The sequence below is a fragment of the Hemiscyllium ocellatum genome, chromosome 1 (genome assembly GCF_020745735.1).
Source record: "Hemiscyllium ocellatum isolate sHemOce1 chromosome 1, sHemOce1.pat.X.cur, whole genome shotgun sequence".
Classification (NCBI taxonomy): Eukaryota; Metazoa; Chordata; class Chondrichthyes; order Orectolobiformes; family Hemiscylliidae; genus Hemiscyllium; species Hemiscyllium ocellatum.
The window spans coordinates 46,849,093-46,874,775 of NC_083401.1; the positions used below are offsets into that span (position 1 = coordinate 46,849,093).

Genomic DNA, 25,683 nt, shown 5'->3' on the forward strand with positions numbered 1-25,683 from the left:
AAATCAGTTGTGTAGATAGAGGGGAAAAGATTACTCTTAGTGAAGAGAGGATTAAAAGGAAACTTGATAGAGGTTTCCAAAATCATGAGGGTTCTGGTCAGAATACATATGAACTGGAGTAGGCCAATTTAGCTTATTGAGACTGGCCAGCCATTCATTTAGATCTTGGTTGAATTTTGACCTTTCAGGCACAGGGAAGTCGTATTGTCACCATATTCCATAATATCCTTGGTCTCCAGAAACCTATCGATTTCTGTCTTGAACCTACTCAATAATTCAGCTTCCACTGCCCATGGGTAGAAAAGTGCAAAGATTCACCATCTTATGAGAAAAGTCTTAGTCTTAAAAAGCTGATCACTCATCTTGAGATCATAGCTCCGGTTTTAAATCACCAGTTAAGGAGAAAGTCCCATCTGTATTCACCCTTTTGTGCCCTGTATGAATTTTGAGGTTGAATGAGCTCTCTTGTCACTTTTCAAAACTCTAGTAAATGCAGACCTGGTTTTCTCAATCTCTCTTCCTTAACTGAATTTAAGAATTAGGAGTACAAGTGGGCAAGTCTTTTGAGCCTGTTCTGCTCTTTTACAATCACGACCAATCTCACCTTAGCCTCAACTCTGCTTTCTTGCCTGCTCTCCTCAATCCTTTAACCTATTACTAATTAAAAATCTATTGCCTCCTTAAATTTACTCATGTTTCCACATCAACCATATTCTAGGGTAGTGAATTCCACAGATTCATGACGCTTTGAGAGAAATAACTTGTCATTTTTTCCTCATTTTCAATCCCTTTTAGCAGCTTATACTTCTCAATTAGACCTCCTCTCATTCTTCTTAACTCCACAGAGGAACAGTTCTGAACTGCTTAATCTCGCTTCATAAAACAAACCCGTCTGCTCTGGAATAAATTTAGTGAATCTCTTCTGAAGTTCTTCCAATGCAACTATATTCCTCTAAGTAAAATGAGTCAAAATCCCGCGCAGTACTCCAGATGCCTTATCACAACTACCTTGTCAGTTGCAGCAATACTTCCATGTTTTTATACACTATTTTAACAATAAATGCGAAAATTCTATTTGCCTTCCTGATTAGCTACTGTACTGCAATCTAGTTTCTGTGATTCATGCCTACTGGTAATAAAGTCGAGAAGTACAGGACACCAGTTGAGGTGATTGGCAAAAGAAATAATGTTGACATGGATAGGATCTGCAGTGTCCTGTCTGAGCTTGTGGTGGAGGCAGACTCAATTGAGGCCTTCAAAAAGAACTGGATAATTATCAAAAGCAGTAACATTTTTAAGGCTAAAGAGAAAATGGGTGGGATTGCAAATGAGTTTTCTCTTGCAGAGATCTAGCACAGAGCCCACTTCCCTCATTCCCTACTGTAATCTATCTTTTGTTCTTTGATATAATAATAATATGGAAATGTTCCACTACCTTTTGTTAGACATAACACTGAGATCATTATCTGCTCACTTGTGAAGATTTATCCTAATCCAACATACAAAACGTGTTCAGTTATTCACTTCTTGTTTGTGAAAGCTTGCTAAGTTTTTCATACACAACAGAAGCTGCATTTTAGATGAAAGGCATTGGATGCAAAATATTTTGGGGCATCCTGAGGCTATGAAAGGACAAGAGATAGGAATAAGTGTCATCCATATAGCCTGTTGTACTGTTCAGTCCAGTTGTAGTTGATCGTGATATTCAATTCCACTTTCCTGCCTGCTCCCCATGTCCCTTGATTCTCAAAGACCAGAAGTCTCTCCAACTGAGCCTTAAATGTAATTATCAATACAGCATCCACTACTCTCTTACACAGAGAATTCCCAAAGATTAAAACTTCTCCTTATCTCTGTCTTAATGGTTCAAAGCCTTATCCTAAAACTGTACCTCTGAGTTCTGGACTCGCCATACGCGAAACAACTTCTCTATGTCTAACCAATCATGGCCCTTCCAAATCTTTAGTACTTTAATAGGATCACCTTTAATTTTGGTGAACTCCAGACAATATAGGCCTGATTCACTCAGGCTCTTATTATGAGACAATTCCCCATTACAGGAACCAATCTCATAATCCTAGTCTACATAACCTCCACTGTATATATGCAGATTTAATTGTTATTTTTAATTGATCATTCCACCTAATCTGTGGAGAAATCTCACTTGCCATATGTTCCAACTTAGCATAGTGCTTGTACTCTGTCTTGTCATTAGGTGAATTTTTTGCCATTCTGTTGATGCCTGGAATAAACTCTAAAGCTATTTTACCTTGCTGTTCCTCTTCTTGCCTTGAACCTTTTAAAAACAAAAGTCCTGTGTTTTTCAGGTTACCTGAAATTAGAGTTGATCAAATTTCCTTCTGACTTGATTTCCACCTTTCCCTCGTGTGCAGGACTGCAAAACTCTTTTACATGAGTGTTATATGAATCTGACCCAAGTATGTTACCATAGCAGAGCATTGCCTGAACAGGTTCATATGTTGAGTCAAGTATTCACAATTTATATCTCAGAATTTTGATGATTCCAATAGAAGTGATTGTAATCAAACCATATTGAGGAAAAATAGAGAAAATGGAAGTTTGTAAGGCGTAGCTTGGGGTGCATCAACAAGCGACAGTGGCAGTCACAAAAAGTAGGAATATTTCACCCAAAATGTGACTTCTTTGTCACCACCTTCAAGAAATTTCCTGGTATGCCAGATTTGAAGTTTTAAATACTAATGTTTCATTCTGTGCAAGATTGCCTGCTCTGCATGAAACACCTAAAATGTGATCACAAATAATTCAGATTCCATTAAGTTATAGCAATAAGAATTACACAGATTCAAAGAGAAACTGCATCAATTTCAGCTTATACTTGAAATTAACAATACACCTATTTCAATGCACCAAAAGAGTGAAATGAAATGATTCTCTGTTCATTTTTCTGAGCAATGCTTAATGAATCAGAATTTAAAATTTAACTGTCTGTTATCATAACCTCTGCATTCTCCCTGACAATACCTCTGCCAATCCGTGTCTACTTGCAAACCGTCAGCACTCTGCATTTATCAAGCTGGAATGTTGTTTTACCTTTGCATTAGTATTCTTGTGAGTTGTCCTGATGAGTGCAAGATGAAAAGCTTCACCAAAATGTGGCTTTTTCAGCAATACTCAATTCCTGATGACGGGTTTATGCCTGAAATGTTGACTCTCCTGCCCCTCGGATGCTGCCTGACATGCTGTGCTTTTCCAGCACCACACTCTTGACTCTGATCTCCAGCATCTGCAGTCCTCACTTTCTCCCATTTTCAGCAATACTCCATATTTATAGAATTATATGTCTATACCAGTAATAAAATTTTCTGAACAATATCAGTGAAATTGTGCATTTCCTATAACCTGTATTTCTCAATGCTTAATGTTAAAGGAAAGGTCAAAAACTGTTACACACAAGCCACTGTGCATGGCTAATTTAGGGCAAACTTCAAAGTCATCATGGTTATATTTTCAATTTGGCAGCTATGTAATTGAGAGAAATGAAACAGCAAATGCACTTGAAAACAAATTTAATGGAAAAATTGCAGGGACCCTTCAGAAAATCAAAACAAAAATGCATTTGTTGAAAACGAGGTAGACACGTAGGAAGCTGGAAGAGCACAGAAAGCCAGGCAGCATCAGGAAGTGGAGAAGTCAACATTTTGAATGGGACCCTTCTTCAGGACTGGGGTAGGTGTAAAGGGAGCTGCAGATGAAGGGGGCATGGGAGGGTTTTGGATGGAGAGAGGGGCAGAATGGTGAGGTAGTGATAGGTGAACGCAGGCAGAGGGTATGACTGGTTGGTCGATGGGAAGAATGAATTCAGTTGGTAGCTGGAAGGAAGGTTGGTTCAGAGGCATAGAAGGGAGGAGGAATGGCAAGAAAGACTGTTGGGGAATGTAAGGGAGGTTATTTGAAATTGGCGAACTCCATGTTAAATTCTCCAGACAACAGGTCACCTAGGCAGAAGATGAGGTGTTGTTCCTCCAATTTGTAGTCTGACTCGCAGTGGCAATGGAGGAGGCCAAGAATGGTCATGTTGGAAAGGAAGTGGGAAGGGGAATTAAAATGGGCCGTAACTGGGAGGTCAGGTTGGCCCCTGCGGGACTGGCTGAGATGTTTAGTGAAACGTGTCCTGAGTTTACGTTTGGTCTCACCAATGTAGAGAAGACCACATCGGGAGTACTGGATAAAGTAAACTAGATTAGAGAAGAGGCAGATGAACTTCTGTCTCAGTTGGAAGGACTGTTTGGGGCCCTGGATGGAGGTGAGAGGGTCGGTGTGCAGGTTTTGCATCTTTTCCAGTTGCAGAGGAACCTACCTGAGAGTTCAGGGGGGTTGATGGGGAAATTGGCATGAACCAAGGATTGGCGAAGGTAGAGAGGGGTGGGGAGGGAAAGGTATTCTTGGTGGAGGGGTCGAGTGGGTTGGCAGAAGTGTTTAAGGATGATATGTTGGATGCGGAATCTAGTTGGGTGGTAGGTGAGGACAAGGGGATTTGGGAATTGCATTTATTGCATTTGGGAAGGGGTGTAGGTTTAGAGCAGTGGAGCGGGGAATGGAAGAGGTGGAGAGCTGTGTGTATGACAGAAGTGGGGAAAATCACGTTGTTCAAAATAGGTGAACATCTGGGATACATGGGAGTGAAATGTCTCTATCCCCTGTCCTGAAGAAGGGTTACACCCAAAACGTTGACTTCTCCAACTCCTGATGCTGCCTGACTTGCTGTATTCTTCTAGTCTCCTATTTGTTTACTTTGGATTCCAGCATCTGCAGTTTTTATGTCTCCAGCCTTGTTGACAATGAAGTTAAATCTATTGCAACACAAAAGCCATAATTGAAGTTTGACTAAATTTCAAAACAGCAACAAAGCTAAAAATAATCCTATGATACTTCTGCAATTTTCTCACAACATAATCGTTTAATTTCAGGAAGGCAACATTAAAATATCCCCAGAAATGAATATTTATTTGAATACATCATTTGGCTTTTCATGCAAGGCATAAAGTCTTCATGCTGAAGCATTTAGGTCTATCTATTATTTATTTCTGTTTATGGTATGTTTCGGAAATCTGTCATGATTGCCAACATTAAGCTTATCCTTCTGATATTATTGTGTTCACATGTGTATCTCACAGATCACCACATGAACATGATGACTTGATTTTAATAAATAGTAAATGCCTTTTACATTTTGGAGTTTGGAGTATCCCTTTGTGTACCTTTTAAATCTGGACTGTAGCAGAGAAGAGTTTTTTCTAATTTGTGTGCTGCTTTTATATCAAATGAGTTGTAACTATAAGACTGTAGTTATCTAGTGATTTGTTGATGAGCTGGATCAACACTAAATTTTACAACATTTGACTGATATGGTAGAGCTTCAAATCCTGAACATCAAGAAGGCTTGACCTGTTTCAAAGTCTGTAATTAATATTTGATTGTTATTCCTTGCAGACCACAGAAACCAAGCACCCTGGAGATGACTAAAGGGAAACTTTCCCCTCCAGTCTCTTCCATCGCTGTGCAGGGACAGATCAAACAAGGTAACTACAAAGCAAAGCTCTGAGAGGAGTACAGAATTAAAATGACAGAGGGTAGTCTAAATGCACTGTGTGAAATTATTCCTCTTCTGTTGTTTGAAAAAGAAATCCTACCCCACTGCAAGACTGACTTTAAGCAGTGTGTTTCTGTGTTTGTCTATTTAAAAGTTTACCTTTCAAAGTACCAAATAAATTTAAGTCAAAGTACCAGAACATAAATAGGACGTAAATGTGAATCTTGTTGGCAGTAGATTGTCTAGTCCTGTTTAATAGTATATTTGGCTGCTATTCCATTATTGGCATATCCAGCGCTCAAACTACTTTACGTTCAAATCTGGGGCAGATGAAGTTCAATAAGGTGGGCATTTGTGAAGTTTATTTATTGACCAACTTGCAAATTGTGTTTCTTTTGAATCTGAAGGTCTGACATCTGACATGGTGTAGTAAGAAAGCTTTTAGAAAAACATGACATAATCAAATAGAGTCAACATGGCTTCATGAAGGAGAAATCATGCCTGAGAAATTTATTACAGTTCTCTGAGGAGTAACAAGCAGGATAATGTAATATGTTTGGATTTTCAAAAGGCATTCAATAAGATAAAAGTCCATAGTATTGGGATAGCATTTTAGCATGAATAGAGGATTGGCTAATGAATAGAAGGCGAGTTCAAGTAAAGGGGAATTTTCAGGCTGATAATGTTCCACAAGTCGAGTACCACAGGGACCAGTGATGGGTTCACAATTATTTACAATCTATATTTGTGACTTGGATGAGGAAAATTAATGTCACATTTACAGATGACACAAATAAGTGAGAGAGCATGTGCTGAGGGTAATGAAAGAGTCTACAGAGGGATTTGTACAGGTTGACTGAGTGGGTGAAAATGTGGTAGATGGAATATCATGTCGGAAAATGTGAGGTTATGCACTTTGGCAAGAAGAATAGAAAAAGCTGAATATTATTTATATGGGTTTACAGAAATCTGGAAACAGAAATTTGAGGATCCTTGTGTATGAAGCATAAAAAGTTAGCACTGAAGTTGAGTGGTAATGGAGAAGGCAAATGTTACGATTAAATGTATTTCAAAAGGAATGAAGTATAAATATTGAGAGACTTTGCTAAAGCTATACAAATCATTAGCCAGACCATACCTGAAATACTCTGTACAGTTTGGTCTCTTATTGAAGGAGAGATACATTGGCATTGAAGGTAGTCCACAGAAAGTACACTAGTCTCATTCTGGTTATGAAGAGATTTTTTTTATGAGGATAGCTTGTCTGGATTGGGCTTCTACTCATTAAAGATTAGAAGACTGAAACATAACTTAATTAAAATGTGCAAGATGTTTAGAAGGGTTGACAGAATATTAATGGGAGATTGTTTCCTCTTGTTGGAGACCTTGTAGGATGAGAGGACATAATGTCAAAATCAGGGATTAGCCATTTAACATAGTGATGAGCAAGATTTTTTTTTGAGTTAAAAATCACACAACATCAGGTTATAGTCCAACAGGTTTAATTGGAAGCACTAGCTTTTGGAGTGTGGCTCCTTCAGGTGGTTGTGAGGAAATTAATCTTTGGAACTCTTTACTGCAGAAGGCTGTTGAGGTTGCATCATTAAACATATTCAAGGTACTGATTTCTAATCAGTAAGGGAATCTGGCAGAAATGTGGTGGTGAGGATTATCAGAACAGCCATAATCTCATTAAATGGTAGGGTAGGCTCAAAATAGCTGAATGGCCTACTGCTGTTCCTATGGCTGTTTTATGATCTTATAAATATCTTGCATTCAGCATACATCTTTAATGCCGCAAATAATTAAAACATCACAATTTTAAAAAGAGGATGAAAGCAACACAAATAACACATATGAAAAAGATATTATTTGCTTTAGTATTCTTACAAAATCCTTAACAAGTCACGAGACAACTTCTTCCCATTCTTCTTTCTGTGTTTCAAATCAGTCTCAAGTGCACTTTTGTCTGATTATAAAATCCAATGTTTAAAACCTAGTCATGTTGTACAGTCAGCACATGATTTTTTTTAAAAAAATTTACTTTGTGTGGCTCAGAACTAAGCTATTGAACCTATTGTGTTATCTTTGGCAAGGAAAGCATGACAATTGCCTTGGTCTTTATAATGCAAAAAAGGTTCTATATGTTGTATGGAATTACCTGTCTTATCAAACTTAAGTCACCATCATGTATTTCAACTCCAAACATTGTAACTTTCATCTGTGAGATAAACTGCTATTGCTCCATCTCTGTTTCAGTGCAAGCTTGTATTCTGTTCAGCTGCTTAATGCTGTGCTTATGTTGCATTCCAAACAAAATTACTTTATTTCTGATAGTTTAAAATTATCATTATTATTTATGGCATTTGGGTGTCTCTGAAATCAGCATTTATTGTCCATCCAGTACTTGCCCTGGAGAAACTGGGGAAGGCAGATCATCACTGCTGTAGCACATGGCGTGTGGGGACATCATATTGCTGGGAAGGGAGATCCAGGATTTTGACCCAGTGACAAGTCAGAATATTGCGTGGTTTGGAAGGGAACTTGAAATATTCCAGTGCGTCTTATCCCCTTGTCCATCTAGGTAATCAAGGTTATGGGTTTGAAAGGTGCTGTTGGAGGAATCTTGATGAGCTACTGTAGTATATCTTGTAGATAGCACACATTTCTGACATGTGGTGAAGGGAATGAATACTGAATGTAGTGGCTGGAGTATTAGCCAAACGGGTTGCTTTGTTCCAGGGAGTGTGAAGCCTCCTGAGTGGTGTTGGAGCTGCACACATCTAGAAAAGTGGAGAATATTCCGTCACATCACTCAGTGCTTTGTAAATGGTGGACAGGCACTGGGGAGAGCAGTGATGAGTTACTCACCGCAGAGTTCCTAGGTTCTGACATGTTCTTGTAGCCACAGTATTAATATGGCCAGTCCAGTTCAATTTCTAGTCAACAGTAATCCTAAAAAAGGTGAGATGCTTAGATTCTCTCTTGTTGGAGGTAGTTCTTTCATGGCACTTGTGTGATATTCATTTAGCTTGTGACTCCACAGCCCAAGGCTGGAAATTGTCCTGGTATTGCTACTTATGGACAACAACTGCTTCAGCATCTGAGTTGTTGTGAGTACTGGTGAGCAGTGTGTAATCATCAGCAAGCATCCTGACTTCTGACCTTATGATATAGAATAGGTCATTGATGAAACAAATGATCTTACAAACAGGTATAGATTATTATGCCCTTTGAGCCAATTGTTCTTTAGTTTCCACTGTCCCTTCCTTCAGGATCCTTGGATATATCTCATCTAATGTTGGTGCTTCATCACACTTAAACTACAAAGAGCTTAACCAAACCAGCACCTTACCAAGTTTAAACCTTTTAGTGACTTATCTGTCTCGATAGCTGAGGCAACATTTGCCTCATAGAGGAAGACTAATGCACAGTATTCATTTAACTCTGTCATGACTCTTGCCTTGAAGGGTAAGTACCCCTTTCCCATCTCAATCAACTTTCCCTCCTCAATCAACTTTCCTTGAAAGAGAACAGCCCCCAGTTCTTAAGTTTATCATTGCTACTGTGGTTCACTGTCCCTGTAAAAATTATCATACGTCTTTTCTTCTGTGTATAAGTCTATGAGGACTTATACGTTTAATGGTAAGGTTCTAGGGAGTGTTGCTGAACAGAGACCTTGGAGTGCAGGTTCATAGTTCCATGAAAGTAGAGTCGCAGGTAGATAGGATAGTAAAGAAGGCGTTTGGTCTGCTTTCCTTTTTTTGGTCAGAGTATTGAATACAGGAGTTGGGAGGTCATGTTGCGGCCGTATAGGACATTGGTTAGGTCACTGTTGGAGTATTGCGTGCAATTCTGGTCTCCTTCCTCTCGGAAGGATGTTGCAAAACTTAAAAGGGTTCAGAAGAAACTTACAAAGTTGTTGCCAGGGTTGGAGGATTTGAGCTACAGGGAGAGGCTGAATAGACTGCGGACGTTTTGCCTGGAGCATCAGACACTGAGGGGTGACCTTACAGTAGTTTGTAAAATCATGAGGAACATGGATAGGATAAACAGACAAAGCTTTTTACCTGGGATGGGGAAGTCCAGAACAAGAGGGCATAAGTTTAGGGAGAGAGGGGAAAGATATAAAAAAGACTTAAGGGGCAACGTTTTCACACCGAGGGTGGTGCGTTTATGGAATGAGCTGCCAGAGGAAATGGTGGAGGCTGGTACAATTACAGCATTTAGAAGGCATCTGAATGGGTATGTGAATATGAAGGATTTAGAGGTATATGGGCCAAGTGCTGGCAAATTGGACTAGATTAGGTTAGGATATCTGGTTGGCATTGATGAGTCAGACCGAAGGATTTGTTTCTGTACTGCATGTCTCTGTGATTCTATTTCTTTAACATCTTCACATCCTTTCTAAGTTAGACACAATCTTGAAGTTGAGTTTTACACAGGACCAGTACTTGTTTTTAATTACATATTAATGAATTAGATTTGGCTGAACAGGACACTGATTGAAAATTTGTAAGTTTCAACCTGGAAGTGAACTGTGAGGATGATGACAGATTAGTTGGTGGAAGGGGAGGTCATGTAACAAATGAAATTTAATGCAAAGGAGAATGAAACTATTTGGTTTGTTATAAAATATAAAAGAAAGAGGTATAAGATCAGAAACCTGAGTGTCTATGGACACAAATCATTGAAGGTGACAGGACAGATTGCGAAGTTGGTTAAAAGGGTATTCAGATTGCAAGGCCAAACAAATAGAGGTGTAGAGTAAAAAAAAACTAAGGAAGATAGATGAACACATTGCTATGTACTGTGCAGTTTTCAATATTTATACGATACTTGCTTTATCTTTGAAAATATATCAAGACTGAACAAGTATCTTCAGTATCTGAATGCAAAGGTCAACCTAGCAATTGCAAATCAGTCAAATTTCTGTTTGAGATACGTGACTTGAAACAATTATTCAAGATAAAATTAATAATTACAAAGAAAAATATGGATTGGTTTCGAAGACCCAGCATAGATTTCAGGGAAAATCATGCCAGACTAACGTATGGAGTTATTTGAAGTTAATAAGGGGAAGGCTGTTGATGTGGTTGGTATTCATGGACATCTAAAAGGTTTTCAATACAGAATTGAGAGGAACGTTATAGATCATGAAATGAAAGGGTCACATTGGATGCAAAACTTGCTGAGGGATAGGAAACAAAAAGGTTATGGTTAAGGAGTATTTCCCAAGTTGGAGTAAAGCTGATAGTGAAGTTCCCCAGCGGGCAGCGTTGGGCATTGGCATTTCCTGGTAGATTAAATAAGCTAGGTAGTTGCAACATCTGTGAATGTTGCAAAGCTTTTAACCATTATAAATCATGAGGACAGAATAGAACATCAAAACGACGTTGACAAGTTCGGCAGATAGGTGGCAGGTGAAGTTCAATCCAGAGAAATGTGAAATGATGCGCCTTGGTGCAAAGGATACTATTCTTGGGTATGCAGGAACAGAGAAACCTGGTATATGTACATAAATATTAAAGGTAGCAAAGCAGGTAGGGAGAGGTTCTTTTAAAAAAAAATACATGACTCTAGACTACATAAAAGCAGACATAGTGTAGATGAACAGTGAGGTTATGATTAACGTATATAAGAGCTGGTTAGAATTCAGCTAGGATATTCAATATAGCACACCTGATTTTATGAAAAATGTCAATGTATTCAAGAAAGTGTCAAAGAGGTTGGTGAATATAGTTTCAGGGATAAGACACTAGTTATGAGGAAAGGTTTGAAAAGTTGAAACTGCTTTCTTTGACAAGGAGAAGGCTAAGAGAAGACTTGATTGAAGTTTTCAAAATTGTGAACGATCTGGACAGAGTGGATGAGAAGGAACTGTTCCCACTGGTAAATGGATCAAGAACAAGAGGGCACATTTTGAAGTGTTTTGTGAAAAAAAAAAGCAAATGTGAGGTAAGGAAAACCTTTCACGCAGCAGGGTTTTAGGGTCTGGAAATGTGGCTGATGCAGGTTCAATTGAGGTATTCAAGAGGGCAAAACCTTGAAGAGCCAGTACAGACACAATGGACCAAGTAGACTCCACCTGCACTGTACCAGTGTGTGTTCAAAATGAGGAGCAATCAAGACAGGGAAAAAACATTTCCTTTGGCAAAGGGTCAAAAGCCAAAGAATGTGGATTTAGCTTGATGCACAAAACAACCAAAGATAAAATGAGAAAACGTGCCTTTAGCTCAGCCAGTGTTCAGGATCTATAATGCACTGGTTACACGTGTGATGGAGACCATTCAATTTTGAAATCATTCAAAAAGAATTGGTTAAACCCCTGAAATTATGAAAGAAATTGTGCAGGATTATGAGAATGGGATAGCTGAAACACTTTTGCAGAAAGCAGATGTGGAATTGATGTGTCAAATGCCCTCCTCTGCTGTAACCATTCCGTGCCCCAGATTCCTCACAACTTTAGTTTGGTTGTCCTCTGTTTAATGAACTATATATAAATTATATATACAACCAGAATGGCCGGCACTAAATTTAATCTGAGTGTTCAATCTATAGTATAGCACTGAAATCAGAAAAGAAAAATGCGGAAAGGAAAATTCATAGTAAGTATTTAAACTAATATTATTCTCCAAAAATAATTTTGAATGTTAGGGTGTAGAAATAGCCTTCCTCTGTACTTCTAAAACTCTTGAACGAAAGGAAGCAAACAGGAGAGAACTGTGTAACAGTGTGCAATTTAACCAAATAAAACAAATCATAGTGAACTCAAATGTCAAAAGTGTAAAGAAGGCAAAAGAGAGGACTGCAGATGCTGGAGATCAGAGTCAAGAGTGTAGGGCTGGAAAAGCATAGCAGGTCAGGCAGCATTTGAGAAACAAAATTGATGTTTCGGCAGGAGCCCTACATCAGTCCTGTGGGCAGCATGGTGGCACAATGGTTAGCACTGCTGCCTCACAGCGCCAGAGTCCCGAGTTCAATTCCCGCCTCAGTAACTGACTGTGTGGAGTTTGCACATTCTCCCTGTGTCTGCGTGAGTTCCCTCCAGGTGCTCCGATTTCCTCCCACAGTCCAAAAATGTGCAGGGTAGGTGAATTGGCCATGCTAATAAATTGCCCATAGTGTTAGGTGCAGGGATAAATGTAGGGGAATGGGTCTGGGTGCATGTCCTTCGGTGGGTCGGTGTGGACTTGTTGGCCCGAAGGGCCTGTTTCCACACTGTAAGTAATTTAATCTAATCTAAAAAAAATGTTGATTTTCCCGCTCCCTGGATGCTGCCTGACCTCCTATGCTTTTCCAGCACCACTCTAAAAGTGTAAAGAAACCTATCCTAAGATACAAGTTGTGTAAATGCCAGCAATGTTATTGGCAAATCATGATAGTTACAACAGATTATGTGCTACAAGCGTGTGGAAGAGTATTCTTTCAGTTTTCTTAACCATTAAAGCAAGTGGTGTGCCAACTTCTATACCATAGATCATGCAATAATTTTAGTACGGAACTAAACCAAAAGATACCTTTACTAAAGACTATTTTATGTAGGAAAGTTGTACTTCAAGTTACAGGGAATATTTTCCCTTTAACACATTTAGAAGTCTCACTTTACAGTGATGCATTTCAGTGTGTCTTAAGTAAACATTAAACTCTCTCCTGGAGCTAACCCAAAGTAATTATTCACTCTTAAGGTTTTTTTTAATTCTTTCATCAGCTGTATGTATTGCTGGCTGAGCCAGCATTTTTTGTCCATTCCTAATTGTTGTTGAGAAGGTGGTGCTGAGCTGCCTCCTTTAACTGCTGCAGTCCTTTGGTTTGGGCAGACTCACAGTGTTATTTGAAGGTGATAGAGAAAGAATGACAATGTAGCTCCACGTAAGGATCATGCATGGAGGGAAATTTGTGGATGAAGTCGTCTCTGTAGGTGGGAGAGGTCCAAGGTTTGGAAATTACTGTTGGTGGAGCCTTGGTGAGTTGCTGCATGCATCTTGTGGATGTTACTGATGCCCCTGTGAAATAAATGAAAGTTGAATGAGCAGGTTGGGATGCCAGTTTAATAGACAACTGTATCTGTGTAACGCGTTGGATTGCTTTAGTGTTGACTGTAGATCAGAATTAAGAGTGTGGTGCTGGAAAAGGACAGCAGGTCAGGCAGCATCCGAGGAACAGGAGAATCGACATTTTGGGCGTAAGTCCTTCATCAGGAATGAGGCTTGTGGGCCGGGTGGCTGAGAGATAAATGGGAGGGGGGGGTTTGGTGCTGGGGGGAAGGTAGCTAGGAATGGGATATCACATTCCCAGCTTCCTTCCCCCAGCCCCACTCCCCCTTCCGTTTATCTATCAGCCACTTGGCCCACAAGCCTCATTCCTGATGAAGGGCTTACACCCAAAACATTGATTCTCCTGTTCCTCGGATGTTGCCCGGCCTGCTGTGCATTTCCAGCACCACACTCTTGACTGCTTGAGTGTTGTTGGAATTGTACCCATCCATGCAAGTGGAGAGTATTCCATCACATCCTGACTTTGCTTCAGAGATGGTGGACAGGTGTGGGGATCGAAGGTGAGAATTTGAAGTTTCTGGCCTGCTCTTGAAATTACAGTATTTCTCGTGGCTGGTTCACTTCAGTTTCTTGCCATGGTAATCCTTATGGTGGAGGAACAAATTACTGCAGATGCGCGAATCTGTACCGAAATCAACAAATGCTTAAGATCACAGCAGGTCAGACAGCATCCATGGAGAGAGAGCAAGCTAATGTTTTGAGTTTAGATGACTCTTCATCAGAGCTGAAGTGAAGTGTGGAGGGGCAGCATTTATGCTAACAGTGGTGGTGGGGTTAATGTGTGTAGGGTGCTGGTGGAGATAAGATGTTGGTAGTTTACATTAAGTGATCAGAATGTGAGAATGGCAGAACAGTGGTGTGTCTCCTGCCAGACTTGAAAGGACTGTAAGTGGGATGGGGGAGGGAAGGAAGTGATAATAAGTTAAAAGAAAGGAAAGAAATGGTTCACAATTCAGTATTAATTCCAGAAGGCTGTGAAGTGCCTAGTCTGAAGATGACATGTTGTTCCTACAGTTTGCACTGTGTTTCACTGGAACACTGTAGCATGCCGAGGGCAGACTTGTGAGCAGGGCACGATGTTAAAATCGAGAGTGTTTGTGCTGGAATTCCTGATGAAGGTCTTTTGCCCGAAACATCGACTTTCCTTCTCCTCAGAGGCTGCCTGACCTGCTGCTTTTCTAGCTCCACACTTTCCACTCTTAATTTCCAGCATCTGCAGTCCTCACTTTCGCTGCGATTTTAAAATGTCCAGCTGCGAAAAGGTCAGGGTGCTGCTTACGCAGAGACTGGAGGTGCTCTGCAAAGTGGTCACCCAGTCTGTGTTTGGTTTCTCCAAAGTAGAGTACCTCAGGATGTTTATAGCAGGATATTTTGTGATGATGATGCTATTGTCACAGAAAAATCATTAGATTCTGTTTTGTTTGATGTTGTCTGATTTGGTCGTTTCTCAGATATCGGTTTCACATCACACTGTTCAGCTTTTTATTTGCATCTTGCTCAAGAGTGTATAAAAGTGCTAGAGCAGTAATTATGTTGTCGAAGAGGCATAAATGTTTGATATCATAGTTCCGTTTCCTTGGAGGAGCTTTTAGCAGTTAAGTTCAAAATTTTCATTTGAGGTGGGGTGAAGGAAGGTGATAAATTGGACCATTAAGATGCTAACTACTTGCAGTATACTGGAGTTTTCCAGTATGTCACACTGCTATTCCACTGACACTGTAACAGTAGATTGTGGCCATGCAAAATGAACAATAAAGATTTTGGAACTGTGACAAATCTAGTAGTCTTATGTAGACATTACTAGATATGACAAGCCTTTAATACAAGTATAGCCAGACAAAAAAAAAATTGTATATTTTGGACCACAACTGTCAAGTCAATTTTCCTGTTCCTTCCAGACTGTGTTTTAACTGTGTCCAAGCTATCACGCTGACAAACTTATCTGAATTGTGAATAAGGCTACATTATGATCACAGATAATTCCACATGACTCCCTTGAAGCTTAAACTGTCTGAGAATAATGAGCTGCTGCAAGCTATCCATTCAAAATAGACATGGTAACATGAAATAATAGTTTTTAATCTGATGAAAATTCGAAAACTTGGGGATATCCTGAATGGAATTGCCTGAAAAGAACTGTTAACTAGTTAATTGTTAGAAGCAAACGACAATATTAACATATAGCTATGCAAGAGGAAACTGATAATGTATTAATTGATTACATAAGAAATATGCTAATAGTAATACCTTCGCCAAACCATAACATATCTCACCTTTCACAAACGTGAAATTTGCGAATAATGAATTGAAAATATATACTCAGTCGGTCATTGCAGATCGGGACTGAATCAAATTTGTCTTCAAAATTCTGAAAAGGTTTGAAAGGATCACACTTCTGACACGGAAAATAATTTAAATAGAAAGAACATGATACCCTAAACCACTTTACTGGATCATCTGGCTCAGTCATTCCTAAAATGTATTCCAATGTGACCCCCATTTCAAGGCTTATAATGTGCCATGGTCCTTCAGCTGGAAATGGGAGTCTGGAAGTATGGGCAAGTTTAAGGGATTTTTAAACTCCTATCTTTTTAATAGCTTTTTTGAAGTAGAAATCAGGCCCTCAAATGTTGATTATTTATGCCATATTGAACCTTTTAATAAAGACAACCAAGGATATAAAGAGCCTCACGGTTATTAACACTGGGGTCACTGAAGACAGTTTGGGAAGCTCTGATTTCGCTCAATTTAAATTTATAAAACTCTGCATGCCCTTCTAACACCTACAACAGTGGAGTTCTGTCCTTTAGACTTGGAGTCATAGAGACATATAAAGCGGGACAGATCCTTCGGTCCAATTGTCTATGCCGATCAGATATCCTAAATTAATCTCGTCCCATTTGCCAGCACTTAGCCCGTATCCCTCTAAACCCTTCCTATTCATATATCCATCCGATGCCTTTTAAATGTTGTAATTGTACTAGCCTCCATCACTTCCTGTGGCAGCTCATTCCGTACATGCACCACCCACTTAGGTCCCTAGTACATTTTTCCCCACTCCTCCTAAACCTATGCCCTCTCGTTCTGGACTCTCCCACCCCAGGGAAAAGACCTTGTCTATTTGCCCTATCCATGTACTTCATGATTTCATAAAGCTCTGTAAGGTCAGCTTCCGATGCTGACCTCTACACCGCTGACGCCAAGCGCCAACTCGAAGATGCCTCCTACTGTCTCCTCGACCATGACCTCACCTCCCATCATCAAACTTTCATCTCCCAGACTGTACACAACCTCATCACCTCAAGGGATCTCCACCCACAGCTTCCAATCTCATAGTTTGGGAGCCCTGCACCATCCAGTTCTACCTCCTACTCAAGATCCACAAGTCTGACTACCCAGGCCGACCCATCATCTTGGCCTGCTCCTACCCCACCAAACTATTCTCCACATACCTTGGTACTGTCTTATCCACCCTGGTCAGAAACTCCCCCCCCCCAACCATGCCCTCCACCTCCTCCAAGACGTTCATTTCCCTGGCCCCCAACATCTCGTCTTCACCATGGACATCCAGTCCCAAACACCTCTATCAGCCATGACCAGGGCCTCCAAGCCCTCCATTTCTTCCTCTCCTGACATTCCCACCAGTACCCTTCCACTGACACTCTGATTTAGTTTGACTGAACTGGTCCTCATCCTCAGTAGTTTCTCCTTTGAATCCTCCCACATACTCTATACGAAGGGGGTAGCCATGGGCCCCAGCTATGCCGATCTCTTTGTCAGCTATGTGGAACAGCCCATCTTCCTTAGTTACACTGGCTGCGCCTTTTCCTCTGTTACATTGATGACTGCTTCGGCGCCACTTCATGCTCCCACAAGGAGGCTGTACAGTTGATCAACTTCACCAACACATTCCACACTGTCCTTAAATTCACCCGGAGCATCTCCGACACCTCCTTCCTGGACCTCTCCATCTCCACCAACGGTGACCCACTCAACATCTTCTACAAACCAACTGACTCCCACAGCTGTCTCGACTGCACCTCCTCCCAGGAAAATCGACGTTTCAGGCAAAGACTCTTCATCAGGAATGAAGGGCTTTTGCCCGAAATGTCATTTTTCCTGCTTCTCAGTTGCTGCCTGACCTGCTGTGCTTTTCCAGCACCACGCTAATCTAGACTGTGAATTCCAGCCTCTGCAGTCCTCACTTAAGCCTACAACTCCTCCCACCCTGCCTCTTGTACAAAATGCGATCCATTATTCTCAATGCCTCCGCCTCTGCCGCATCTGCTCCCAGGAGGACCCGTTCCACCACAGAGCACACCAAATGGCCTCCTTCTTTAAAGATTGCAATTTCCTCTCCCACGTGGTGGTTGATGCCCTCCAGCACATCTCATCGACCTCGCTCCTCTGCCTTCGAACCTCACCCGTTCAAACCCAACAAGGACAGAACCGCCCTGGTCCTCACCTTACACCCCATCAATCTTTGTATACATCGCATCATCCTCTGCCATTTCCACCACCTACAAACCCATCCCACCACTAGAGATATATTTCCCTCCCCACCCTTATCTGCTTTCCGTAACAACCGTTCCCTCTGTGACTCCCTAGTCAGGTCCAAGCCCCCCACCAACCCACCCTCCCCTCCTGGCACTTTCCCCTGCTATCGCAGGAATTGCAAAGCCTGCGCCCACCCCTCCCCTCTTACCTCCATCCAAGGCCCCAAAGGAGCCTTCCACATCCATCAGCAGGTTTCACATGCACTTCCAAACATGTCATTTACTATATCCGTTGCTCCCGATGTGGTCTCCTCTATGTTGGAGAGATGGGCCGCCTACTCCCAGAGTGCTTCAGAGAACATTTCCAGGGTACCTGCACCAACCAGTCCCCACCGCCCCATGACTGAACATTTCAACTCCCCCTCCCATTCCACCAAGGACATGCAGGTCTGGGCCTCCTCCACTGGCACTCCCTAACTACCCCACGCTTGGAGAAGAACACCTCGGCTTCCATCTCTGGACACTCCAAAATCATGGCATCAATGTGGATTTCACCAGTTTCCTCAATTCCCTCTCTCCACCTTATCTCAATTCCAGCCTCATGACCGGTCCTACCTGTCTGCTCCACCCTCTCCCTGACCTGTCACTTTTACCCCCACCTCAATCCATCTATTGCATTCTCAGCTGCCTTTCCTCCAGTCCCACCCCTTCCCATTTATCTCTCTACCTCCTCTGCTCCCAGACTCATTCCTGATGAAGGGCTTTTGCCTGAAACATTGGTTCTCCTGCTTCTCAGATACTACCTGACCTGCTGTGTTTTTCCAGCACCACACTCTCAACTCTAATCTTCACCATCTGCAGTCTTCACTTTCACCTTGTAGACAATACACATTGCTGCTACTGAACTCACTGTTGGAGGGAGTTTTTTTTAATGGAAATGGTGCTTTGACCTGGATGGTATCCAGTCTCTTGAATGTTTTTAAAGCTGCATTCATTCAGACAAGTGGAGTGTATTCCATCTCACTCCCACCTTCTGCCTTGTAGACACCAGGCAGAATCTGGGACGGAAGCTGAGTTACTCACTGCAGAATTACAAGTCACTGACCTATTCTTGGAGCAACAGCATTTATGTGGCTAGTCTCTTTCAGCTTCTAGTTAAGAAGCTGGTAGTCTCTGGGATGTTGATGCTCCTAATATCTAAGCTTTTCAAAAAGTTAGCATGAAAGCAGAGCTATTTCTGAAGTATTGGAGCTGCATACCACTCTGACCTGTCTGCCCAAATTGAGAATTTGGGACTGATTGGATGGCAGTTTGATTGGCCCTGAACAGGGTAGTTTTGTACAAACTTTGCAAGCCTCCATATGTAAGGGAAGTTAAGAGCACAATCAAACTTAGCTTCCAACGTGCCAAAGTACTTTGACGAACTGTTAAACATGGTTGATTTCCATGTAACTATTGGGATTTTTCTTTACACCTCCCCATTTTCTAAGTAAGTTAAGACTTAACTGGCGCAGGCTAGCTATGTTAATAGGAAGTATAGGACAAATATTATCGCACGCTTCTATTCATTAATACAGATAATTTGTATTAAAGTTTAAAGCAATAAAGAATTCATTAATGCTGGTTAAACACAATCTTGTTGGAATAGAAAAGGGCAATGCAATGGATTTTCACAAGGCTCTTGCTAAAATCCCATTCACGACTCATAACTGAAGTCAGAGTATTTGGATTCAGGAGTCAAATGATGGAATGGACTGAAAGACAGCTCCAAAACACAAAGCTGGGTTCCAGGACTGGAAAAAATTTAGAAGTAAGGCCTTTTACTGAGCGAAAGCCCCTGTTGTTCAAAAAGTATAAAAATGACATTGTTCAGGAAGAGGAAATATTGAAATGTAGAAAATGGGAGCAGCAATTGACCATTTGCCCCTTCAAGCCTGTTCCGCCATTCCGTAAGACCATGAGACATAGGAGTGGACGTAAGGCCATTTGGCCCATTGAATCCACTTTGCCATTCAATCATGGCTGATGGGCATTTCAACTCCACATACCCACACTCTTCCCATAGCCCTTAATTCCTTGCAAGATCAAGAATTTATCAATCTCTGCCTTAAAGACATTTAACGTCCCGGTTCCACTGCAGTCCATGACAATGAATTCCACAGGCCCACCATTCTCTGTTTGAAGAAATGTCTCCTCGTTTCTATTCTAAATTGACCCCCTCTAATTCTAAGACAGTGCCCACAGGTTCTAGTCTTCCTGCCTAATAGAAACAAATTTCCAGCGCCCACCCTTTCTAAGCCATGCATTATCTTGTAAGTTTCTATTAGATCTCCCCTCAACCTTCTAACTCTAATGAATACAATCCCAGGATACTCAGCCTTTCATCTTGTGATATTAGATTAGCTGTTATTAGATGACTTAGTGTGGAAACAGGCCCTTTGGCCCAACAAGTCCACACCGACCCACCGAAGCGCACCCACCCAGACCCGTTCCCCCTAACACTACGGGCAATTTAGCATGGCCAATTCTTAGGCCTACCATTCCAGGGATCATCCGTGTGAATCTCCGCTGGATTCGCTACAGTGGCATAATGTTCTTCTTGAGGTGTGGGGCTCAAAATTGGACACACTATTCTAAATGGGACCTAACCAGAGCTTTATAAAGTCTCAGTAGCACATTACTGCTTTTACATTCCAACCCTCTTGAGATAAATTACAACATTACATTTGCTTTCTTAACCATGGACTCAACCTGCAAGTCAACCTTTAGAGAATCCTAGACTAGCAGTCCCAGAGATAAAAACAGGTAAAAACAAGGACTGCAGATGCTGGAAACCAGAGTCTAGATTAGAGTGGTGCTGGAAAAGCACAGCAAGTCAGGCAGCATCCAAGGAGCAGGAAAATCGATGTTTCGGGCAAAAGCCCTTCGTCAGGAATGGTGAAGCAGTCCCAGATCCCTTTGTACTTTGGCTTTATGAATTTTCTCACCATTTAGAAAATAGTCCATGCCTGTATTCTTTTTTTCCAAAGTGCAAGACCTCTCATTTGCTCACATTGAATTTCATCAGCCATATCCTGGACCACTCTCCTAAACTGTCTAAATCTTTCTGCAGCCTCCCCATCTCCTCAGAACTACCTGCCTGTCCACCTAACTTCATATCATCGGCGAACTTCACCAGAATGCCCCCAGTCTCTTCATCCAGATCACTAATATATAAAGTGAACAGCTGCGTCCCCAACACTGAATCCTCCAGGACACCACACGTCACTGGCTGCCATTCTGAAAAGAATCTTTTATCCCAACTCTCTGCCTTCGGTCAGACAGCCAATCCTCAATCCATGCCAGTAGCTCACCTCAAACACCACGGGACCTCACCTTACTCAGCAGCCTCCTGTGAGGCACCTTATCAAAGGCCTTTTCGAAGTCTAGATAGATGACATCCACTGGGTTTCCCTAGTCTAACCTATTGATATCTCTTCAAAGAATTCTAACAGGTTTGTCAGGCATGGCCTCTCCTTCTAAATCCATGCAGACTTGTTCTAATCTGACCGTACACTTCTAAGCATTTAGAAATCTTATTCTTAACAATGGATTCTAGAAATTTTACCTACAACCAAGGTTATGCTAAAAGATCTATAATTTTCCATTCTTTTGTCTTGATCCTTTCTTGAACAAAGGGGTTACAACAGCGATTTTCTAGTCATCTGGGACTTTCCCTGACTCCAGTGATTTTTGAAAGATTACAACCAATGTCTCCTCTGTATCTTTGGCCACCTCCCTCAGAACTCTAGGATGTAGCCCATCAGGGCCAGGAGATTTATCAATTTTTTGACTTTTCATCTTTTCTAACACTTTCTCTTTTGTAATGGCTACCATACTCAACTCTGCCCCCGACTCTCCTTAATTGTTGGGATATTACTCATGTCTTCCACTGTGAACGCTGTCACAAAGTACTTATTAAGTTCTTCAGCTATTTCCTGATCTCCCATCACTAGTCGTCCTGCATCAATTTGGAGCGGCCCAATTTCTACTTTTGCTTCTCATTTGTTTCTTATTAGAAATGATAGTAAAAGTTTAATACATGTTACTGCTAGCTTACCTTCATATTTGATCCTCTTCTTCCTTATTTCTCTCTTTGTTATCCTCTGTTTTTGTAGTCTTCCCAATCTTCTGATTTTCCAGTGCTTTTGGCCAATTTATAGGCTCTCTTTCTCTTTGATACATTTCCTGACTTCCTTTGTCAGCCATGGCTGTCTAATCTACCCCACCCCCAACCCCACCCCTTCGGGATAATTTTTCTTTTCTTTGGGATGAAGCTCTGTATTGTGTCCTCAATTACACCCAGAAATCGTGCCATTGTTACTCTACTGTCTTCCCCACTAGGTGAAAGTGAGGACTGCAGATGTTGGAGATTAGACTCAAGATTAGAATGGTGCTGGAAATGCACAGCAGGTCAGGCAGCATCCGAGGAGCTGGAAAATCGATGTTTCAGGCAGGAGCCCTTCAGGAATCATCATGCATTTCCCACTAGGCTCTGCTTCCAGTCGATTTTCATCAGTTCCTCTCTCATGCTCCTGTAATTACCTTTATTTAACTGTAACACCATTGCATCCAATTTTGCCTTCTCTCTTTCAAACTTCAGACTGAACTCTACCATATTATTATCACTGCTGAAAATGTGTTGCTGGAAAAGCGCAGCAGGTCAGGCAGCATCCAAGGAACAGGAAATTCGACGTTTCGGGAATAAGCCCTTCATCAGGAATCCTGTTCCTTGGATGCTTTCCTGTTCCTTGGATGCTGCCTGACCTGCTGCGCTTTTCCAGCAACACATTTTCAGCTCTGATACTCCAGCATCTGCAGACCTCACTTTCTCCTCATATTATTATGCCTCCTAAGTGTTCCCTTACTTTAAGATCTTTTATAAAGTCTAGCTCATTACCAAGCACTAAGTCCACAATAGCCTGCTCCATTGTGGACTCCATCAAAAGCTGTTGCAAAAAGCCATCCTGTAAGCATTCCATGAATTCCCTTTCTTTGGCTCCACCAGCAGTATTCACCCAGTCAATTTGCATATTGAAGTCCCCTATGATCACTGTGACCTTGCCTTTCTGACATTCCCTTTCTATTTCCTGGTACATGTTGCACCCCATGTCCTGACCACTGTTAGGACATCTGTATATAACTCCCATTATGGTTTTTTGCCTTTGTGGTTCGTCAACTCCACCCACACAGACTCCATATCATCTGATCCTATGTCATTCAGTGCCATAGATTTAATTTCATTCTTAACTAATAATGCAACCCCACCCCCTCTGCCCACCTCTCTGACTTTTCAATTAGTTGTAAATCTTTGGATGTTTAACTGCCAGTCCTGAACCCCCTGCAACTACGTCTCTGTGATGCCTACCACATCATTATCATTCATGATGATTTGTGCTGTTAATTCATCTACTTTATCTGAATGCTTGTTGTATTTGTTACGAAGTAGATGAATTAACAGCACAAATCATCATGAATGATAATGATGTGGTAGGCATCACAGAGACGTGGTTGCAGGATATCGTGCTTTATCTGAATTCTTGTTGTGTTCGTTACAAAGTGCCTTAATGCTAATGTTCTTATCCTCATGATTTCCATCATCTCTAGTAGTAGGTCCTAAGTTGTTATTCTTTTTTGCTTCATTCCTAGCCTGCCTTGAACTTAAACCCTGCGCATATGCTAACCTGCTCCGTACTCCCTGTTGCTTTCCCTTCCCTTCCCCGACTCACAAGTTTAAAGTCCTAGTGACCACCCTATTTATCCTTTTCGCTAGAACACTGGTTCCAGATAGGTTCAGGTGGAGACTGTCCCATCAGTACAGATCATCCCGGTTCCAAAACTGATGCCAGTGTCCCATGAAATGGGCATTCGTTATGTTCATGACTGATTATGCAACTCAATAGTATGTAATTGTTTCTTCCATTTACTATAATCCCTTTATCTCCAAGTACAATAACCAAATACATTATTACTTGAAATCATGCAATGGTTTGGCCTGAACTGTTTTCTGTGGTTTCAAAATCTACACGCTCCTCACTCTCTGGATGAAGACATTTCTCCTCATCTCAATCCTTTCTACATCAATCCTGTTTAAATTTTAAAGGTTTCTATGGGATTCCCTTAACCATCATATTTATAAACTCCAGCTAATATAATCCTAATCGTTTCAACCTCTCCTCCTGTATCAGGAATCAGTTTGGTAAACCTTCACTGCATTCCCTTTCAAGTACGACTTTCCTTCCTCAGATAAGGAGACCACAACTGCACACAATATTTTCAGTGTGGGCTGATCAAGACTTTGTATCATTGCAGCAAGACTTCCCTGCTCACATCCTCTTGTTTTGAACGCCAAAATACATTTGCTTACCACCTTCTGCACCTACATGCTTGCTATCAGTGACTGAGACATCCTTTGCCCTTGTACCAAGAAGCAACATACCACCATGGAGTCTCACTTGCAGCCTGTCTATTCTCCTTATGATGGAATCCCCTACAACTCTTGCATTCTCACACTTTTGACGACTCCTCTGTGCAGCTAACATAGTGCAAATAATTTGGCTGTTGCTGCGTTCTCCTGAGTAGCCATTTCCCCCAATAATATCCAGAGCAGTATAACTGTTTTGCAGTGGAATAACCGTTAGAGATTTCTGCACTGCCTGCTTAGTCCTCTTGCCCTTCCTGATGATCACCTATTCCCTTCCTGCCTGTTGAATCATAACTTGTGGTGTGACCACCTCTCTATCCACGCTATCCTTGACATTCTTCACCTTGCAGATGTGGCACTGTATCTCCAGCTCTGAAAATTAGGCCAGCAGGAGCTGCAGCTTGGAGACACTTCCTGCGTCCATGATGGCCCTGGGAACAGCAAGTGTTCCTGACTTCCCACAGTGAGCAGGAAAACCATGCCACATCAGCTGCCATGACTTAGCTCATTAAATTAAATCTTTTGGTAGGTACTCAATATTAAATAATATAAATTATTCGAGGACCCTTATTCCCTGGTCTTTGTTACTGTAGAATAAAGTCATTGCAAACTATAAGCCAAAAAACATGCAAGAAGTACCTCTTTGCCTCTACACTGAATTCCGACTACTCTCAAATTCCCAGGTGTACACACTTAGTTTGGCAGTGTTTCACTCAGGATGTCCTTTCTTCCAGCTAGTCAAGCACAAACCCTTTCTGATCTCTGTAATTATCCAGAGAATTCTGGCTTTGGTTATCTTGCCTTTCAACATTATGTGAGTGTAGTTTAACTTACTTAAACTGTCGCTTCTTTAAAAATAACCCATAGTTTTATTAGCATTTGCCTGACCATTGCATATGATCATGTCAGATATACAGCACAGGAAGAATCCATTTGACTCAAGCTAGCATCCTTTCCTACTCTTTGCTTGTGGAGTTTCCCCACACATTTCTCTTTTTCTTTATTTACTTCTGTCACTGAATTTGACATGCTTTTCATACATTGGGTAAGTATTTCTTTTTTGAATACCTAATTGGATTTGTTGGAGATAATCTT

At 41.3% G+C, this 25,683-nt stretch overlaps 1 protein-coding gene across 3 annotated transcripts in view; it reads left to right on the forward strand.

The window, feature by feature from the left end:
• LOC132833420 (WD repeat-containing protein 7) overlaps window positions 1-25,683 on the forward strand; it is a 673,682-nt gene that overhangs the window by 183,915 nt on the left and 464,084 nt on the right. For all 3 annotated transcript variants that reach the window (XM_060851797.1, XM_060851713.1, XM_060851878.1), the window contains one exon: window positions 5,473-5,561. In XM_060851797.1, coding sequence (XP_060707780.1) covers window positions 5,473-5,561 — 89 coding nt within the window. The remainder of the gene's footprint in view (window positions 1-5,472; window positions 5,562-25,683) is intronic.